The 21,987-nt window shown below is 39.1% G+C and overlaps 1 protein-coding gene across 11 annotated transcripts in view; it reads left to right on the plus strand.

Annotated features, from left to right (window-relative positions):
- Window positions 1–21,987, plus strand: part of MECOM (MDS1 and EVI1 complex locus) — a 544,809-nt gene that overhangs the window by 496,301 nt on the left and 26,521 nt on the right. For 6 of the 11 annotated variants that reach the window (XM_059391591.1, XM_059391586.1, XM_059391589.1 and 3 more), the window contains 6 exons: window positions 772–874; window positions 4,623–4,839; window positions 10,165–10,312; window positions 11,582–11,738; window positions 16,132–17,488; window positions 19,884–19,971. In XM_059391591.1, coding sequence (XP_059247574.1) covers window positions 772–874; window positions 4,623–4,839; window positions 10,165–10,312; window positions 11,582–11,738; window positions 16,132–17,488; window positions 19,884–19,971 — 2,070 coding nt within the window. The remainder of the gene's footprint in view (window positions 1–771; window positions 875–4,622; window positions 4,840–10,164; window positions 10,313–11,581; window positions 11,739–16,131; window positions 17,489–19,883; window positions 19,972–21,987) is intronic. The other 5 variants (XM_059391587.1, XM_059391590.1, XM_059391588.1 and 2 more) reach the window with 4 other exon arrangements.

The raw sequence follows: 21,987 nt of genomic DNA on the forward strand, positions 1-21,987 counted from the left end.
GCCTGACAGCTTTTTAGTTAGTCATTAACAGACCTATTAAATTTTTTGTTTCCTCAGAATTTTGCTAGAAGGCAGGGGAATAAGTACTTTACCCTGCCACCCTGATGAATGAATGAATTAAAGGCATACTGCCTACTTTCAGAGAATGGGAGTCAGGAGCTGGAGTGTGAGGGCAAGTCCTGGATCTGGGAGTACTAATGATTAGTGAGAGGGGGATTAAGCTTTTTAAAAACAAAAGATTTTCCTTTGACTATGTTCGCTACGGCTCAGCTCTTGATGTCATGTCCTTTCAATCTACTGCCTTAAAAACACCTTGTTGAGAAGGTGGCTGCTCTTGAGAACATGTTAAGGGAGGCCGTTGTGCCCTTGCCACCCTTTGCAAGGCTGCTGCTGGGTAATGCCAGACACATTCAGCTCTGTGAATCCCTGGGGGGTTCACTAGAGTGAGGAATTCAGAGAAGGGAAAGTCCTTCACCAAATATTCCACAAGGTATATGTGATACAGAAAGCCTTGTATGAAGACAGTTTGATTGATAAAGCAGGATTTGGAAGAGATTTGTGAACTGGCATGAGAATCACAGCTTTCCAGTTGTCATCAGAAGCCTAATTTTCAGGACACAAAACAGGAAGTCGCACTTCTTCTGATAAAAATAAAAAGAAACATGTTTGTTAAGGTCTGAGACAATGTACAGGTATGAGTGAATATCTTGTCCTTTCTTAACATTCGCTTCTTTCTCTCTTCCCACCGCCTCCATTTCTGGTCTTCTGAAGATATTTTATAGAGTAGTCGCAGACATTGCACCAGGAGAGGAGCTCCTGCTGTTCATGAAGAGTGAGGACTATCCCCATGAGACTATGGCGCCGGACATCCACGGTTAGTACTGCTCATGCCACCGTCCTCATTGCCCTCATTTGGTTGCGTGGGATCAAGCATCCCCATGAGTCCACGGCATGTGGCATGCATCGGTTTTCCTGGCTCTTCAGTGTCAGCTTTAACAAACTCTTTCTCTTGCAACTGGCTCTTTTCTTGGCTTGACATCTGGCTAATGTTACTGAGAAGCTTAAGTCAGCAGAGGTCTTCCCTAAAGTGGAGGCCAAAGGAATTTTGACTATTTCGACTGAGAAACGCATGGTTAAATTTTTTGTCAATGTCTTAGACTATGGGAAGAATTCTTTCACTGAACAGAAGTCATTTCAGGGAACTCAGTTTGGATTTTCATAAATCTAGTGGCTGTGTCTTTTCATCTAATGTTCTGTTACTGGGAAAAATGTGTCAATGAGAGTAAAATCCTAGCCAGCATGACCATATGGGAGAGGGTTGGGGGCTGGGGATTGGGAGAAAAGTACACATGAGGAAATTTCACACCCAGAGAAATTTGTATTTGCCAGAGAACTATTCTAAATCAAATGAAGTGGGGATCAAAACAATTATAATTACTAGTTGTATACGTATAGGACCAATAAAGAGAAAATTCTGCCCATATTGATTTGTACCATTGGGATAAAAATGGAGTACTCTTTTCTTTCTCTTTCTTATTTCTGTCTCCTAATATAACACAGTTTGGTTTAAGATAATCTAGTGGTGACTTTAGAGTGTTTTGTAGTTGGAAGGACGACTGGGAAGGGTTACTCACCCCAACTTAGCTGACAGGTGGGGATCGAGCCACCTCCCATCCTTCTGGCATTCCCGACAGGAAAACCTCAGTCTCTGCTTCTGGAACTCCTCCGAAGGAAGCTACCAGTCTTGGCTGGCTCTTTACTTGAACATTTTTTCCCTTGGCTGGGCTGCATTCTGCCTTGTGGTAGATTATAGCAGTTATATTTTTGGGAACCTTTTGGAAATTATTTTCTTCTTAGAAACCCAGTGTTCTCAATGGGCCTGGTAGAGTTTCAGCCTGAATAGGGAGTCTGGTCCAACCAGGAGTGTGAGAGCTGAGGGGGCATATAGGATAAGAACTGTAATCTGGGCTTTCTCTAGTGCAAGACAACTTTCATTGGTGAATGTTAGGTCTAAAAAGGTTTTCAAACAATTGTTTTAGAAATATAAATGTTCTAGGTATATAAAAATATTCTAAATGTTCTAGATATGTAAATATTTGAAATATTCTAAATTCTAAATATAAATGTTTAACAATATAAATATCCTAAAAAAACTAAATAGAAATGGCTGTTCTTCTTTCAGGGCTCCCATTCATGAGTGACCTGCCTTTACAACACTCTTGAACCCAAAAGTTGTTTTTTGTTTTTATTGTGTCATATCCGTATCCATATATATATACACCATATATGTTATATGTAATATTTATGATGCTTAAGTGGTGATTTGTGTTTTATACTACTACAATTTCACATTGCTTAGGAAAGAGAAAATAGAACATGCATCACACACCTAGTGTATACCAGATATATGCTCTCCATTTATTATCTCATTTGGTCTTATACATAGATCAAAACTATAGAAGAGGAGTCATTTCTATTATACACATAGAAGAACTGAGTTTACCTAAAGCTAGGTATATTGGTCAAGACCACATGACTCGGTTAGCTTTCAAACCGAGGCCTTGCTGCTTCGAAAACCTGGCCTTTTCCATCCATCCATTCTGTGGCCTGGAAGTTTCGTTTGTGTTCAGACTGCTGGCAAGATCCTAAATGTAGTTTTTTTATTTGTTTGTTTTATGTTTTTTGTTTTTTGTTTTAAAGAGAGAGAGAGCAAGAGCGAGCAGGGCTTGGGGAGAGGGGGCGGGCGGGGGGGAGAGAGAGAATCCTAAACAGGATTCACGCCCAGCACAGGACTCAATCTCATCATGACCCTGAGATTAGGACCTGAGCCAAAATCAAGACTTGGATGCTTAACCAACTGAGCCACCCAGGCACACCCTAAATGTAGATCTGAAATATGTGAATAGGGTGACAGATTATAAGGAAATGTTTCCATTGCCTGAAAAATGTCATCGAGAAACCTGACTTTCGAGCTGAGGTGATTTACTTTAGAATACCCCCGTTCCTTAACCCTCCACAGTCCAAAGTTGTCACACATATTAAATCTACATACTGGTTTCTTTACCATCCTGGGCCCCCTGTTACTGGTTTAGTTTAAATGAACCAGTATTGTGTGTGGGTTACAGCAGTCGTGTCCCATTTGACTTCTACTTAACTTCCCATGCTACAGCTAGGCTATCTGACTTTCAGTGGCTTTCTGTTCCCTTCTTAGCACGAGCCCCCGAAGCCCCTAGCGACCTGCTACCCTCTCTTACGTCACTTCCCATTGCTCCCCTACATGCACCCTATCAACCTGCCCTTTTTTCCCCTATAGCTTTGCCTTTCCACAAGCTGCCATGCTCTTCCTTTCCTTTACCATTGGTCTAGGCTGTTTCCACTGCCTGCAACGTCCTCCCTCATCACACTTCCACCTGGCTGATGCTTGCTCCTTACAAAGCCTTTTCTGAACCTCTCTCCCTCAGATTAGATGGATTAGACACGTTCCTCTGGGCTCCCTTAGGCTCTGTGCATGCATCTGTCATAAAATATATCACACTCTATATGTTCACATGTGTATCCCCTTGAGTTTGTTATATAGTCATTCCCTAGCAGAATGCCTAGCATTTGTTGGTGACTAAAATATTCCCACAAAAACATTCAGTCAGTGAACCACTGGCTATAGGTCCTGGCTGTAGGTCTATAAAACAGGGATTATGGATCATGTTGCCCTGGGTATCTTTGCATGATTGTGAGCTGTTTCAATACCTCTGTGATTGTGTCTGTGTGATGTGTGCATAGTATGGCCTCACGAGTGGGCTAAAAGCAATTCAGAGGGAAAGAATAGGAACAATACCATCACTAGCCTGACACTTTATAACCTTGTTATCACTAGTTCCCGCTACGACCATTTATTTATCTTACTGATTCAGAGTGCAAATTCATGATATGTTTGCTCTTTAACAGGGTCCTGCCAATTAGCGCTGACCCTAGGGTAATGTAAATTAGCCTCGCAGGATACTGAAAACATCCTGTGTCCTATTACGTGGTAATGAGGAATGTAATGAAAAATCCCACATTTACTGCTATTAACCAGGTATAAGCGGGACTCAGAGCGGGACTCAGTGTCCCGCTATAACATGGCACAGTGAGAAGGGTATGAGACACAGATGGATTCTTATCCTGGCACAACCCTTTGAATCTGTAATCCCTGACTGCTTACTAAACTTCTCTGAGCTTTAGTAGACTCATATGAGAACAGGATAAAAATCCAACATATAATTTCTCATGATCAGGTTTTGAGAAGTATCAGTAATCCATGAATGGGGTTGAGGAAATAGATGATGCACAGTCAGTGGTTATTATTACTTCTAATGTCCTGTGAATACTAACTCCTGGAAGGGTTTAAGCCGTATTCTCTGGTAAGGAAGCTCTGCTGTAGCCAAAGGAACCACATTATCCTGCTAGGTTGTGTCCTGGCTTCTCTACAGGTATTATTTTTAATTCAGATTAAAGTGGAAGTGGTGGAAATGACAACTAAATCATTTCTCATACATCTTCCATAATTCAATAAGAACTAACTGCTGGTTTGTGGTTGACACTTCCTGATCGGCCCAGGCCTCGTAATATCTGAATTATTTTCACAGAAGAACGGCAATATCGCTGTGAGGACTGTGACCAGCTCTTTGAGTCCAAGGCTGAACTGGCAGATCACCAGAAGTTCCCCTGCAGTACCCCTCACTCAGCATTTTCAATGGTGGAAGAAGACTTTCAACAAAAACTCGAAAGTGAAAATGATCTCCGAGACATACATGCAATCCAGGAGTGTAAGGAATGTGACCAAGTCTTCCCCGATTTGCAAAGGTTAGAAGTGGCTTGTTGCACTAGGGAACATGTTTATTTACTCTGCCGTCAAGTGTTGTTGTTGTACAGTCGGTAGGCTGAATTTTCAGAATGTATACAGATGGGAAATTGGGAACTGCGATGAGCCTGACGAAGTGTGTTAGTAACATGTTTCAGAAATCAGTTTTCACTGGAAATTCTTATCTGTAAAACACTTAAATGGAGTTGGAAATAGTTATTTTGATGCTAGACAGAAAATAATGTGTTTATGTTTGTTTACACAGTGTTATTGGTAACTGAAAGCTTAACGTTGCAGCATAAAATATGACTTGGAGAATCAAGAACGCTGGAACAACACTGATGCCAATTAAAGTCATCATATGCCAAACAGTAAAGCTGCCTCTAGAAACATCTAGATGATTAAAAAAAAAAAAAAAAGATTGGTTCTGATATAGACTTAATGAAAGAAGGATGATCTTTTGATAGATGTGTGTCACCTGTGGATTTCATTTCAACTATTTATCTAAACTGCACATATATAAAAGAGTAAGAAAATCATTCCCAATGAAGAAAATGTCCTGTTTCCTAAAAGGGAAAAAAAGAAACTTGATCTAAATGAAATGATTCTCTAATCCTTATATTTAACAAAGTAAAAATCACAAATCAGCAATATATTAATCTTGGTAGGCTTTTGAACTTTTTTAAAGAACTTTTGAAAAAATACTATTAGAGAAAACAGCAACTCTGGAACATACCCTTGGAAAACTATATTGGTGATTTGCTACAGAACAGCCTTTCAGATCAGGGATGTATATAACCAGCTCATAGATTTTCTGTTTGTTTCTCCCTAGTGGTTTTTTGCCTCAGCCCACAAACGGTTTTAATAACTACATTGATTTCTCTGCTTTTAAATCCAGAAACGATCCTTGGAACCTAGAATCAGAATTCAGATGAGCATAATGTTGAATTTAGGTGGGAATGGTGGGACTCGGGAGTGTGAATTACTCAGGGTTTCTCTCGGACACCCCACCTATTGCCCTTGACCATTTTGCTCCCTTTCTTTCCTTAGTGCCTTCCCTTCCCTTCTCTTTTCTTTCCCTCTCTTGGTTGCCCTGCATCCTCTTCTCTGGCTAGGCTTCTTATAAGAAAGGATTTCATACAGTAGTCATGGATTTTAGTGCATAAGTAACTTAAAAAGCATCAAGTATAACCCATTCCTTGAGGAGATTGAGTCAAAAGAATGAATTTCTAGGTTTGAAAGTTCAGACCTAATTTAGCTTTTAGAGAGTAAAGGGGAACGAAAAGGCTTTTCCAGTACCCTTGAAAGTCATCTTTGTTACTTAATATAAATCCATGGAGAGAATAAATGTACTATAGATGTTTGATAAAACATAGATTTGTAATAAAAATAAAGTCATAGCATATCTTATCAATGTAACTGTGACCAAATTAAAAAATGAAATGAAAAGTAATAAATACCAGTGGATAAAGTATTTATATGTAAAGCAGTATCTATGATGCCATAGATGAAGAATATTTCCTTCAATTTTGTTATTAGAGCTAACGGACAGCATTATGGAACAAAAATTGTTAAACACTAAACACTAAACACTAAAATGTAATTCCTACTTCCCACTAGAAGCGTATGGCGACACTTAGGTGGGGAGAGGTTCTTACTCTGACTAGTTGTAGGATTGAGCCTGAGTCAACGCTACTTAATGCCAAAACCAACTGTCAGTTTGGTTCCTTCAGTCAAACATTCAGTGGAAAACAATAAGGAAACCTAATTATCCGGTTTTGGATGAACCCTCAAAACTTACTTTTCGATAGCTCAGCCAGATGGATCTAGCATGTCACTATGCAACCTGATGTCGACCATCTAAGTGGTGTTTTTGGTTAAATAATTTAGCCATGTGCAGAACCTACATTCCCTGAATATTTTCCACTTTTTTGAATCCTATATTGTTGCTTTATATTTTAAACAAATGAGAAATCCTTTTTTGACATGGTAATTATTCTGTATTTTTCTGTAAAATGTTGAGGAAAAAAAATACTCCTTTCCCTCCTGCCCCAAAAAAAAAAAAAAAAACAGCGAGGAGCAAAGGTTGATATGCAAAAGTTTAAAAGAACCCAGAAAAGTAGGTTCTTTTATAGTAGATCTATAAATTAGGATGAAGTTCTATGGAAAGTAGAGAAAGAAGCCTCATTAAAAACTGACCGGATGGCTTCTATGTTTGTGAAAGAAAAGCACATTGTCTTCTATAAGAACCATTCACTTTTTTATTTTTTCTGTCACTGATGAACTGATAGCTGATAATTCCATGGAACAGTACAGATTTTATGCTGGAGTAGAAGAAACAAAGAAAGGAGAACTCCCTTTGCACTGCTATTTATTTTTCCCCCGTATGCCGCGTAGTATACTCTTGAAACTCTATCATTGGAGTTTAGGGCACAGGAATAAGAATCCATGTATGGGCCAGTCTCTACCACTGGACACACACACTTTGAATATAATGTATGTCATAGAGTGGCATGCCTTCCTGGGTAGCTGAGGATGACAAGGAGAATATTAATCTATGCAGTGATTAGAAGATGTCCCTGACTCAGTTCAATGTTAACTGGAGTCGATGGTATCTCTCTCTTAACTCTCTTAATATTTCAACTTGTGTAACAAACAGAGGATTACATATTGTAGATAAAGATAGGGCTGTTCTTGTGACTCCACACACCTGTACTCTCCTGGTACCTTTTGTTCACAGAGATATCACCATTTGTGCTCAAATAGAACAGCATTACAAAGTCAACTGACTCATGGGGCAGGAAAAGTAAGTTCACGTGCCACTTTGAGTAGGGCTGTAGGGAGGAAGCTGAGGAAGAGAATAAATAGGGAAAGATATTTCTAATTTATCAAATATGAGAAAGGGCACTTTTTTTTAATGCACACTGCCATGCACACAGTCTACACGACTACTGGATACATTCTAGGCACACAGGCATCTTACTTGATCCTTGAATTTTAGAGTATTCATCTCCCAGAAAAATAAAACTTGGGAAAGAAAGAGTGCTTACATGCTTAGTAGTTTTTTTAAAATATCTTTTTACTATGGAAAATTTCAAAATACACAAAACTAGAGAGGTCGGTGTAATAAACCCCCATAGACTCGGTTTCGATAATTATCATACAAGGCCAGTCTTGTCTCAGCTACACTCGTTCAGATTATTGAAACAAATCCTGGACATTATGTCATTTTATTCATAAATAGCTCAGTATGTATCTGTAGAAAAAAAAAAGGACTCTTTAAAATACAAGTTTCAACACCACACTTTAAAAATAATGATTCTTTGGTATTACAAAATAAAAAATCAGTGTTCAAACTCTCCCACTTATCTCATTACTTTTAGAGTTTTTTGTTTGAAATAAGATCATGCTAAGGTCCACCAATGCAATTAGTAGACATATCTCTTATGTCTCTTTTAATTTATAAGTTCCTCCAGTCAGTCTCTTTATTTCATTTCCCTCCCTCCCTCATTAAAATTTATTTATAGAAGAAACTGCTTTTTCCTGTAGCATTCGCTCCAGTCTGGATTCTACGGATCATGTGCCCTTGGTGTTAAAAATCTTTCTCCATCTTCTCTATATCCTGTAAAATATCCCAAGCCTCGATCAGATTTAGGTTCATTGTTTTAGGAAGAATACCTCACTGATGTTATGGTTTATTTCCTTCAGGAGGCAGAGTATTTATTTATGGATTGCCCAAGTGTACTAATTGTTTATGTGCTATAAAATGAATGTTTTCTACTTCTATCATTCTTTCGTTATTTTCTATATTAGTTCTATGCAGAGAGAATTTATTGTTTATTTGCTCACCCTGAAGTTCAGTTCATATAGGAAAAGCAGGACACATGGGTGAGTTTCCCCCTTTATTTACTAGTTTTCAGAATAAGGATTTGGCTTCCTAGCATCTTCCATCGGTGACCAGTGAGGCTTTGTTTGTGTGATTTTGAATATTTTTTTGTTAAAGGATGAGATTACTATTTTTATTGATGCTTAAATTTCCTCACATCTGGTCAGTGGGTGTCTTTTCAGGTTGGTACCTTAATTCTTTTGACATGATCTATAACTTTCTTGCAGTTTGCTGTAACAAGATGTTCAGGGCCCATCTTGTGTATCTCGGGCTTCAAGTTTGAAACAGGCTATTTCTCCAAGGAACTCTGGTTACCTTATTTGGGGTAGTATCCCAGTGTGTTATCTGTTTGTACTTAATTAACAAACGTGTTATAAACATCTGAGTATCACAGCAATCCATTATCTATAATATTTCCTTTTCATTGCATTCCTGTGGATTTCACATACAAGTTTTAGAAGAGAGGGGAATATTTGAGAAGCAAAAAATATCCTAAACTTTAAATCAGAGAAATTATGCTTATGAGAAACTTCTAACTGCTTTTCTTTTGTGGGCCTTTAATAGTACATCTACTTATAATATTATACACTTTTCCTTCCTCCCTAGTGCATAGGCACTATATATATACCCTTTTGTATCTTTGTATATCCATATGCATTCATCGGTTCATCTGCTTCACCATCATCCAATCACCCCAGGGTTATATTGGGAAGTTGCTTGTTGAATGGTTAGCGTACAGCTTACTTTCCTATACAGCGATATGGGAAAAAAGTACCTTTTTGAATGTAGAGGTTATAGGCTTTAGATAGAATACCTGCCTGCATGTTCTTCTTCTTTTTTTTTTTTTAATATTTTATTTATTTATTTGACAGACAGAGATCATAAGTAGGCAGAAAGGCAGGCAGAGAGAGAGAGAGGAGGAAACAAGCTGTTTGCAGAGCAGAGAGCCTGATGCACAGCTCGATTCCAGGATCCCGGAATCATGACCTGAGCCGAAGGCAGAGGCTTTAACCCACTGAGCCACCCAGGTGCCCCTGCCCTGCACATTCTTAAGCAATTTTGAGGATCTTCTGTTTGAGTGTTTGTGTTTGAATTGAGTGGGTATGAGCAAAATGTGTTGACCTGAGAATGGTGTAGTGAATCGAGAACTGGACAAACGACTAGTCGTTTACCATGCCCTTGAACTGGCAACTAATCCCTGATAGCTGTATCCAATTTATTTTCTAACAGGGGTACTTCTCTGTGTTAGTAAGAGACACAGTCTAGGAGAAATACATTTTCTTTTGTCTGTTGCAGGCCTGTTTCTTCTTCATCTTCCTCACCTCACCACTTTTCCTTCTTTTCTCTTTAATTGCCGGTTGGATTACTAATAAAATGACATTCTGTTTATGAATGTGTTCTTTGTCACCATGTCTTATTAAATCAATTGTTCTCTTAACAGCCTGGAGAAACACATGTTGTCACATACTGAAGAGAGGGAATACAAGTGTGATCAGTGTCCCAAGGCATTTAACTGGAAGTCCAATTTAATTCGCCACCAGATGTCACATGACAGTGGAAAGCACTATGAATGTGAAAACTGTGCCAAGGTACAGTGAATTTGTAGACTACTTGGCCTCTCTCTGTCATCCTGCTCTCTCTTAATCCATCACTTGCTATGATATATAAAAACAAGCCTTGAGAGGGGAAACTATAAATATCTTGAGAAAAGTAGACTGAGTGTTGTATGCTAAAAGGCATTAGTACAGTGTATAAAAACACTTAGTGGGTGTCCTTTTATTTTTGTAAGGGAGGAAGTGAGGCTTAATGGTGAGTTCCAGAACTAGGTGTCAGACATCCTTGGTAAATTCCTGGTTCCGCTACTGGCTTGCCAGTGTGGGGTTGTTTTATAGCCTTATGGAGAACGCAAATTTTATCCAATGCACATTTACTGATTTCTTTTAATAGCAATTTGTGAGGAAGTCACATAAAGTTTCTGAATGCCTGTTCAGAAAGAATAGGAGACTCCTGCATTTGCAAATTTTTCCACCCAAGTCCCTACCATAAATCATGACTTGGTTCTAATTGAAAGCATAGTCCCTTAGTGGCCACTGCTGAACAGCATAGGGGTGCAAGGAAAGCACTCCATCTTGACCTTGACTCTGAAATATGAGAACATTGGTTCACATCATTTAATCTTCACGGTTCTCAATTAACTAAAAGATGTCCTCATGTCATTGAAGTTGATTTCTATTTCCAAAAACTTTTCATATCATTTGAATATCTTTCTTCATATCAGGGGAAATTATCTTTAGAGATGTTTTGCTCCCAGAAGTATAGGTGACTTTTTCTTTTTCTTTCTTTCTTTCTTTTTTTTTTTTTTAGTACAGTGTTTTAAGGAATAGTGTTAGCTTCATGGTAACTTGCTGAAACACATTTGTTAGCTTTAACTCCTGGGGGAGCTCCTTGAATAGATTTGAGATACTTAAGTAAAACTCCCCCCCAATTTTGTACCCAGCGTGTCTTGGTTTAGAGGATGGAAATAGCACACCAGTTTTAATCATGTCTTGGCTGGCATTTTATTGTTCAACTCTAATCACTCTAAATGGGATCAAAAAGATCTTGAACACGGTCTAATCATGCCATTAATTATTTTGTTCAGCTGATACTGATGGACATTTCATGCTAAGGATAAAGAGCTGAATAATTTACAGTCCCTATTCTAGAGGAGCTCATGCTTTGGAATTATGACTTTCTTTTGGTCTTTGGGGAAAACAAATAAAAAGCAAAACAAATAAAATTCCTTCTCGAGTCATTCCTGGTCTTCTTTATTGTGTCCTTGAATTAAGTTTCCTGATTAATCAGTACTCATTTCCTAGCAGGTTTTCACGGACCCTAGCAACCTTCAGCGGCACATCCGCTCTCAGCATGTTGGTGCCCGGGCCCACGCGTGCCCGGAGTGTGGCAAAACGTTTGCCACTTCATCGGGCCTCAAACAACACAAGCACATCCACAGCAGTGTGAAGCCCTTTATCTGTAAGTTTTTCACACTCCAGCCCTCCTTCCTGCATCCTTCTCTCGTCCGAAAGGCACTGTGATCAGGAGAGTGGCCACGTGGCCGTGGAAGGGTCTCTGCATTAGCTCCTTATGGTCCAGTCCAGTAAGGCTGTTTTCTGTTACAAGAAACTCTTGTAACACCCAGATCCAGGGGTTTTGGTTTTGTTTGTTTGTTTGTTTTGTGGTTTTTTGCCTGTAATTCCCGGGGTGTTTTGTTTTAGATGAAATCAATAATGAGCAGAGAAGGGAGAAGTCATGAAATAATGGATGGGAAGCCTCTCCAGGTTGTAGGATTTAATAGAGACAACCAGATTTGTCTCACGCTGACAATGGCAGATGCCACTAAAGGAGGTGAAGTGATAAAAACCTGTTCTGGATCAGAAAGGGCTGGAAGTACCCCACTTGGCAAGGAGGCTTAGGACTGGGAGTGAGTGTGTGTGTGTGTGTGTGTGTGTGGTGTGTTGGAAAGGGAATAAAATACCCCTTAATCTACACTTGTTACCAATCACAGACTGCCGGCCAGTAGTTCTCAGTTAGTTGAAAAGCAGAACATTCTCACTTTGATGCTGGACATGCTGCTTCTATAACCCACCGCAGTAAAGCAAATTTACAGGTAGTGTGTTTTCAGGGGACATCCAGTCCAACCAACTACTTGGAACATCCCTGTACTTTTTAGTAACACATTCCGCATAAAGTAAAACTCAGTGCTCGTTTGCTGCTTCTTCTGTCCACCCGCTCCTATTCCCTGTATTGTGCTGAAATGTTTCATAAGGAAAATCAGTTGTTTTCGGTTCCTCTGGGCAATGACTTTGGACTTCTTTTGATCCATTGCTCAGCGGGGCATACAAACACAGTGACTCACTGAGTTGTGCCACAAAGGTCAAGACTGATTTTGGATCCAGACGAGCATAGAACTCTTTGAAGCACACTCCATGGATGGCAAAACCTCTGACTTGGGAACCCTTATAAAACGTTTTATTTCTGATAAATATGTAAAATTCTGAGTAGATGTATGAGACACTACTACAGGACCTGATAGGCAAAAAATATTTTTTAGTACCAACATGGAGATACCAGAGACTAACCCTCCTCCTTTTTATCTTGGCACAGTCCTCTTTTGTGCTTCCATGCATCAAGGGAGTTTTTTATTTTTTGAGTCTTGTTCTGTTTTGTTTCCCTTTCTAGCTTATGCTACAGTCTTGTTTTGCTCCTATGTTCTTCTGTTCCCTGGGTGGAGTGAAGAGGACTAGTTGATAAACAAAAGGGTGCTCTAGTCTCCCTTGGGGAAGCTCTATTGAAAGTCACGGGAAATAAAGTATACAATAGAAATTTTAGACTTCTTGTCTCATAAAGGCATTTCTGACTCTAGGTCGTAATGCCCTTAAAAATATATTTGAAAGTGTTACGGGCGTAAATAACTCATTTCTTTCTGATTTCTCAGAAACAGACTTTAAACATTTACTGTGTTTTGGTGGGGAAAAAAATAGGCCAAATGAATTATGATCACCCATTTAATGCTTTCTCTATTATTTAAACCAAAAGTCAGAAAATACAGATTCCTATCATCGAAGGTTCTGGGATCTGGAATTTTAATTGTGTTGAAGTCAAGTGTTTCATTTTAAAGCACTATAGGGCGTCCCTTTCCAATCAGCTTGTGCAACTATTTGCCATGAATGCCTTTTCAGTAATTATTGGTAAATTTAAATAGCAGATGGCATTCTTCAAATATAAAATCTGACAGAGAACCATGGGGTAATTATGAATAATAGCCATGTAATTTCAGAACAAAAGAGGAGAGTTGGTGTGGAGATTGGGAGTAGAGGAGGTTCACCTAGAGTTGATATCTGTTTCTCACCAGAAGGCCACACACCACGATTTACCCCCACTGGTGTGTTTATGGCAACTGTCTCTTATTACAGTGTACTGCCAAGCTTGAGCCCAAAGTCACCAGCGCTAAGGTAATTACTCACTGCCTTTACAGAAACCTCCGGCCTTCCCAAATAGAAACCACATGCTCTAATAGGCTGAACATATTCAAAATACCTCTTAATTTGTTTAATAAGTAGAAAAATGCAATGTTAACTGCTGGCTAATTCCTTATTACTAAGAAAATTACAGTAGAGTATCGACTTCAACATCAATTGAGCCGTTCACCTGGAGGCCTGGTGGTTTGTGGTGGGCCAGGGCAGACCTTCTAGTGAGAAAAACAAAGCCCCTGCCTAGGGAAACATCCCAGATTCTCCATTCTTAAGACCTGACACAGACATTGCTCATCTGTGTAACAGGGGGTACAACCAGGAAAGTCAAACGCACCCTCTGTGATTCTGAGATAGAGAAGGTCTTGATTTCTTAAATCCAGCTGGCTCTAAGAGAGAAGTCTAGAGAGCGACATTTCTATGCCAAAAATTGCAAACCTTTCAAAAGTTTATACCGTGGTTGAAGACCCATCAAGACATTTTCTCAACGCCTTTTAATGCCCAGAGGAGAAGTGTTCCTTTCCCGATGAGTGCACTTTGATTATTCCAACGACATTTTATTTACTATTTCTTGTTATTGCTCATAGCTGAATTAATGTAACCAGTGAAAGCCTCATGTTCTGCCCTCTGCATCATATGGTTTTAATTAGTGTATCAAAGAATTTAAATAGCATGTATATTTATTGTATATGGTTAAAGAGTACATACTTTGAAAGCAGCCTCTGGTCAGTATATTCCAGTAGGATGATTTGAAAAGAAATCACTCACATCTTCTCTTCCCATTAAAATGCATGTTGTGGCCTCTATCATGTTATGAATCATCCCACAGCTGAAAGCTCCTTTATCATTACTAAGTACCCTGATATATGTCACAGCGTATTTTAATCATTATCAGTAAAAGAAATATTATGGGACCACTTGGTACTTCCCGTTTGGTGGTGTGTGGGATAATCCAACTTTTGGGTGAGTTTTGCATGACTGAACATCTGTAAAATCTGCTTCGAGTTTTTTTTTTTTTTTTTCTCTTTCAATTATTACTGCTTTAACTCAGGAGCTCCACCATTCTGTGCTTAAAGGCGATCATCCCATGAAAGCAATAAATGTTGCGTTTGTCTTCAATTTAATTTCTTATATAAATTTGTTTCAGTAACTACTGACAAGGCGTATCATGTTTCTGCATGTATTAAATGTGCCCAGAATCGTTTACAGTAAGCTCACACATAAAGTGGATTCATCTCTACTAAAGTCAGATTTTAAAATGTGATACTTAGGAAACGAACACGATAATCCTGCCGAACTGCGAAGTGAGGGGGATTCGTACAGAACAACAGAGTTCTTAAAGGTTACGAAGCTTGGTCTCAAAATACACTTAAATCTGTTTTCACATACGTGGGGAGGAAGATGTTCTACTTTTTTGGCAAATGCCCCAGGAGGCGGGTTCTTTCCCAGCCGCACCCTGCTGTGTTCTTTCTGTATTAGAGCACTCCGAGCACCCTCCCCTTGCTTACCATAATTGGCTAACCCCCATAGAAGTCAAGCCCTGAGATAACCGACGAAGATATGACAACAAGTGGACATATTTCCCAAGGACGGGGGTTTCATAAATGCAGGAAGGTTAGCACAACCGCTGGTGTGAGGGGAAGTCAGAGGACGTGATCATAGTTCATGGGAACCAGCAATGCAGGATGGGCCACATTCAATTTAGTTTCCTTTGCAGGCTTAAAATAGAGCCATTGTAAATTATGTCAGTCTTTCTCAAATCATGAAAATGATTGTTAAAAATGTCTCAGAATACACAATGTGCATTGTTGTGTGGCTTTGATGTGTGAATGATGAGAGCGTATGATATAATGCAAATTAAATAATGGTAGAACAGTCACAGGCTTTTCCCCCAAGGGGAGAGGGAATAAAGGTAAAGTTGCCAATTGAGAGAAAGGCTGTTTTATTTTGTTTCAGTGCTAAGACTTAGAATTCTCGAGGTGGTCTAAAAATATAATGGGGTTCCTGGTGTGTTTTATGCTTAAGACTTTTAATTTTTAAGATTCTGTTAGGGTAGTCATTGGGTGGGAAATCAACGTATACTGGAATTGGACTTTTCTCTAAATATTTAAGTATACAAATATGATACAAAATATGATGTAGTGGGGATGACAGAAATATTTATATATATTTATATATGGAATATTTGTGCTGCCTCAAGACATTTGTCAGGTTGGATGCCTTGCTTTGGAATCTAGTGAAATGGGGATTTTTGTGTTTGGAGCACCCAGATTGGTACCTCCAACAACTTTTCCTGGCTTCTTCATTGAAATTCTGGGTAAACCAATTGTGATACTTGCTCAATTCAGCAGCAATTGCCATAAAGCCTGAGATTCTCTTTTGTTGTTTGCACACAGGTGAGGTCTGCCATAAATCCTATACTCAGTTTTCAAACCTTTGTCGTCATAAGCGCATGCATGCTGATTGCAGAACCCAAATCAAGTGCAAAGACTGTGGACAAATGTTCAGCACTACGTCTTCCTTAAATAAACACAGGAGGTTTTGTGAGGGCAAGAACCATTTTGCGGCAGGTGGATTTTTTGGCCAAGGCATTTCACTTCCTGGAACCCCCGCTATGGATAAAACGTCCATGGTTAATATGAGTCATGCCAACCCGGGCCTTGCTGACTATTTCGGTGCCAATAGGCATCCCGCTGGTCTTACCTTTCCAACAGCTCCTGGATTTTCTTTTAGCTTCCCTGGTCTGTTTCCTTCCGGCTTGTACCACAGGCCTCCTTTGATACCTGCTAGTTCTCCTGTTAAAGGACTATCAAGTACTGAACAGACAAACAAAAGTCAAAGTCCCCTCATGACACATCCTCAGATACTGCCAGCTACACAGGATATTTTGAAGGCACTATCTAAACACCCATCTGTAGGGGACAATAAGCCAGTGGAGCTCCAGCCCGAGAGGTCCTCTGAAGAGAGGCCCCTTGAGAAAATCAGTGACCAGTCAGAGAGTAGTGACCTTGATGATGTCAGTACGCCAAGTGGCAGTGACCTGGAAACAACCTCGGGCTCTGATCTGGAAAGTGACATTGAAAGTGATAAAGAGAAATTTAAAGAAAATGGTAAAATGTTCAAAGACAAAGTAAGCCCTCTTCAGAATCTGGCTTCAATACATAATAAGAAAGAATACAGCAATCATTCCATTTTCTCACCATCTTTAGAGGAGCAGACTGCGGTGTCAGGAGCTGTGAATGATTCTATAAAGGCTATTGCTTCTATTGCTGAGAAATACTTTGGTTCAACAGGACTGGTGGGGCTGCAAGACAAAAAAGTTGGAGCTTTACCTTACCCTTCCATGTTTCCCCTCCCGTTTTTTCCAGCATTCTCTCAATCAATGTACCCATTTCCTGATAGAGACTTGCGATCGTTACCTTTGAAAATGGAACCCCAATCACCAAGTGAAGTAAAGAAACTGCAGAAGGGAAGCTCTGAGTCTCCCTTTGATCTCACCACTAAGCGAAAGGATGAGAAGCCCTTGACTCCAGGACCCTCCAAGCCTCCAGCAACACCTGCCACAAGCCAAGACCAACCCCTGGATCTAAGTATGGGCAGTAGGAGTAGAGCCAGTGGAACAAAGCTGACTGAGCCCCGTAAAAACCACGTGTTTGGGGAAAAGAAAGGAAGCAACATTGAACCAAGACCCCCATCGGATGGTTCCTTGCAGCATGCTAGACCCACTCCTTTCTTTATGGACCCGATTTACAGGTAAGGGAGGACAGGAGACAGTTCGACGTGGACATGAGTATGGAGGGCAGTTTTTACATTCTAAAGCTATATCTGGTAACAAATTACTTTTGTTATTATAATAAGGCAGAGAGTAAAGTTGTTTGATCTCATGAATTCATTTTTTACTCAGACAGTCAACTCATTAGGTTTGGACTTATTTTTGGATGTCTCTGAATTTGGGGTTTGGGATGAGGCCCACAGAGTTCTTTCCCTTGACAATAAATTTATTTTTAAAAACATTTTTTAAGTGGAAAATATGGGAAAGCTGTATTTAAAGCAAGTTGTCAAGCGGCAGAAGAATGAGGCTCCTGAAGGATTAATGCAAATATGTGTGGGGACTTAAATGGGTCAGGATATTTGGAATGAAGTGGGACGTAGAACAGCATGGGTTTTCTCTTTGTGAACCTACCAATACATCCTTAGTAAGTATTGTTCACGTTCTTTTGCTAAGTATATCTCCCAGGAGCCCAAAGTAAATGAAACATGAGTCACAAAGATGTCTTGTATATAATGTGAGTGGTTAGTTTGGAAGGAATGTGTCTCTATATACCTTCATTATCCAGTTTTCTTTGATGCATCCAAAAACTCTTTGGGGGAAACATATATGCTTAATAAAAAGCCTCTTAGGCAAGTGTTCTGTAACACTCGCTTGACATTCAGAACGATTTAGTTTTTAAATACCAGCTTTCTTTAAAAGTATGAGTGAGAGTAATTATGTTTATTATGTATTTTGAACATTACCAAGCATTTTCACATTTACTTTCTCACTCGAGTCTTGAACATTGTCAAGAAATAATGGAAGGTGTGGATCATTGTTCATCGGACTTGTTTTAAGAGGAGACTATTTTCACATTTTTACCTGATTCTCCTTTACAAACAGTCAAGTTTGTGCTACTCTTTGATTCAACAATACTTATTGATTCCTATTACTTAATAGGAACTTGAGCTGCAAACCCTTTTTCACTAAAATCTCCTTTTCTGCCTCCTATCATCTGTAATACAATAACTAAGCAATGCTGCCAGTATGTTGAGGACTAACACTAACTCCCACTGGAAGGGGATTTAAAAGAACAGTACAAAAATATCCCTGAGCCATCGGTATCACACCTGCGCACTTTTTTCAGTTATCACGTCTTGCTTCCTGTGGCAGTCCCAATAAGAGAAGGGAAAAGAAGGGAAAACAGCACTTCCCTATTTTGTGTGTGGGCTGTATTTGTATGGCACACATTGCCGGGAAAGTTGTGTTTCCAGACCAGTGATAGATCTCAGCCCTTTGTGAAGAGAACTCCTCAGACATTCTTTCTTAGACCCTCCCAGTGGCAGCGGGCATTCAATCCCTCCACACACCTGTTACACTCTTCTTCACCTCCTAACCTTCCTCATGCTTCGTTGAAACTCAGTCTCCTCACTGGCATTTCACTCTGAATTAAGAGCCTAGGCCTGTCATTTTACCAAAGTCATGAAAACCTGTCCTAAGCACCGGTTTTAGTGTACGACCTGAGTTGATATCTCAGCTTTCCCATGTCTCAAACTTTTTTAAAAATCCATAAAATGGGTATAAGAGGATCTATTTCAATAAGTGAAGTAGTGTATGCAAAAGATAGCATATACAAAATTTCAAGAAGTGGTAGCTGTTTGTATTAATTTTGATTCTATTTTAAAAGCATACTTATTCAACAGTTCTTAAAATTACCAACCGTTGGTGAAAGAAATTAATTTAATCCATGATCTCATTTCCTGTATACTTGATGGTAAATAGAATGACAAACGTTTCTGAAGGCAGAAGGGGTATGTAGATAAGTTTTATATGCCTCTGTCTTCAAAAAGTTCCTTTTCCTTTACCCTCCGCCATCTTTTGTCATCCGAAAGAAGACACCTGAACCTCAAAGAGTGGGTGGCAGGGTGCACAGTATACTTAGAAACTCTGCTGCTGTCATTGGCAAGGATGGGAGAAACATAATGAGTAACTTAGGGGAACAGTTTCTTGGTAGAAAATGACTTTAATTTTCAAAATGGACTCTGTCATGATTTCAAAATCATCCAGACTTCTTGTCTCCATTTGAAATAGAAAGGTACATATATGTGACCAATGCCTCTGGTTTCATGAGTCTTCATTTTTTTATATCTCCTCACTATTGTTATTAATCGCCATTCAATAAGATTTTGCCTTTATAAATAGGACCCTCTTTCTTTGAGTGCCTAGAAGTGTCCTAAGTATTCTTCAAGAACCGAACAGATGTCTTTATATTTTTATTAGTGTTCTTCTCGGAAACCTACCATTTGCTTTATTGTTAACTGTGTGAAATGTCAGTAATTATATGGTGATTGATATATGAGACTGATTCATCTCCAAAAACTAATTTTAACCTTTCAGAGTAGAGAAAAGAAAACTAACTGACCCACTTGAAGCTTTAAAAGAGAAATACTTGAGACCTTCTCCAGGATTCTTATTTCACCCACAAGTAAGTATTTTGAATTTGAGACTTCAAGCTTGTAAACCAACTTGTTGATCCTGAAAAGCAGGTGCAATGAAATGAAAGAAATCTTGAGAACATTAGGATTTCCTATGACGCTGCTGTGGAAGAACACAGGAAATTCTAGCAGAATTAAAACCCAAACTCTTTAAAGAAAAAGAAATTAATCTGTGTGTAAAAACAGCGTGTTTTGGGGGGTGTTAAATTATTGTCTGCTGTTAACTACTTATTGAGCCAAAGTGTATTTTGGAGTGAGCAAAGTTCAGTTAAGAAAATAATACTGAAGTTGTCTTTTGTGTTTAAAAATTACTGCTAGTAAGAGACAGATCATACTGCGACTCGTCCCAAACTCATGAAGGTCCTTCAAGTTCCTTTGGTGCTCAGATAAAAAACAGGAAATGAGTCTACCTGACAAGTTGTTACCATAGAGGGTGAAGGAATTTATCTAGGGACCGCTGGGCATTCCAGCAAAGTTCTGTAATTGCACAAGAATTTACCACAATACACAGAGCCGTTTGCTGAATGGAGCTGTGTCCATTTATCAAAATATATATAGTTTCTCATCGCAAGGAAAATGCAGAGCATTGCCGTCTAATTTGTTCATCCCTCTGTCCTTACATATTTGATAATTTTTAAAAACTGGTGTATGGAACAATCAAAATGTGGAGAATTCTGTTGAAAGACCAAATATATAAGCATCTCAAGTGTGTGTTTTTTAACCTGATATTTTGCTTTTTATTTCTAAGTTTTTAAGGGTTATAAACTCTGATCTTTATAAGCAAAGTTTTTATGAAAATGCTTAAAATCAGTGAACTAATTCATTGTTTTAATATATTCAAATGAAAAACTATGCTCTTCTAATGAAATTGGTGGAATTTTATGCAAGCTGTCTTAAAGAATGTTATGAGGTAATTAAATTATCTGAGGATGTGACTCTCCCTGCCCCTCTGCCCGCTCCCCTTCTGCTACCCTTTCTTCAGCTTTTCAAGTACTTCCCCAACGTCCTGAACAACAGAGTATGAGAACAGCAGTACGTGTTCTGATTAGCTAGAGAAATCTATCATTGCTCAAAAATTCTCTCTCTTTCAAAGTATAGAAAATAGATGATTTAATATTAAAGGAGTTAGAAATGTTCCAGGTAGTATTCACTTTTTATAGGAAAACTAAGGAATGATATTATTTAGATAATCACTTTATGGAAAAGAAATACATTATAAAGTAGGTCAGTGTTTATCAGGTACTTATAGTTTACATTTAGGTTGATTTAAATTGTACTTTTAGGCCTCATGGGCTAATAAAGCTGAAAATAACATGCATTTTGTGTCAGAGAGTACATCAAAGGTCTATCTTTCTTGAGAACTTACTTTCTAATTATAGCTAGCTGCTCATGGGGATATTATAGGTTTATACATTTAGTTACAATAATCAAATTGTTCTCATATTCTAATTATCTTTAAAATCTAGCAACTAACCACTTCCAGATTAAGTGCTATGGGTACACGGTATAATGGAGGGGGAAAAAGACTGGGATTCAGGATCCTTAGGTGACTCGGGCTACCTGGCACTTAGCTCCTTATCTGTAAGATGGAGGAGCTGGGTGGCAAGTCCTTATTCTCTCTGACGTTCAAAGATTTCTAGCTAGCCAAAGTGAATTCACTAGTTCATAAGATGAGCAGTTTTGTCCCTAAATAACTCCACATGTGCATGCAAGTGTTAGACTATGTACATATTTTTAACCAAAGGGTAGAAGAAAATCTACTCTCTTGATAGTTCCAAAGTGAGCAAAGGATCACAAAAGATGAGGCATCTGTCCAATGCTGGCAGCAGAACCCCACAAACATGCCTGCAGGAACACAGTGGCAGTGTATGCTTCCTTCCAACACCGAGGATCCCGTCTCAGTGGAAGGGACTGCCTACTGCTGCTGTTATAATAAGACTTGAGAGTGATAATCAACACGCTGAACACCCCGCGTGTTGAATCCTGACCAAGCAGACGGGACTTCT

This window comes from Mustela nigripes, chromosome 2 (assembly GCF_022355385.1).
Source record: "Mustela nigripes isolate SB6536 chromosome 2, MUSNIG.SB6536, whole genome shotgun sequence".
Taxonomy (NCBI): domain Eukaryota; kingdom Metazoa; phylum Chordata; class Mammalia; order Carnivora; family Mustelidae; genus Mustela; species Mustela nigripes.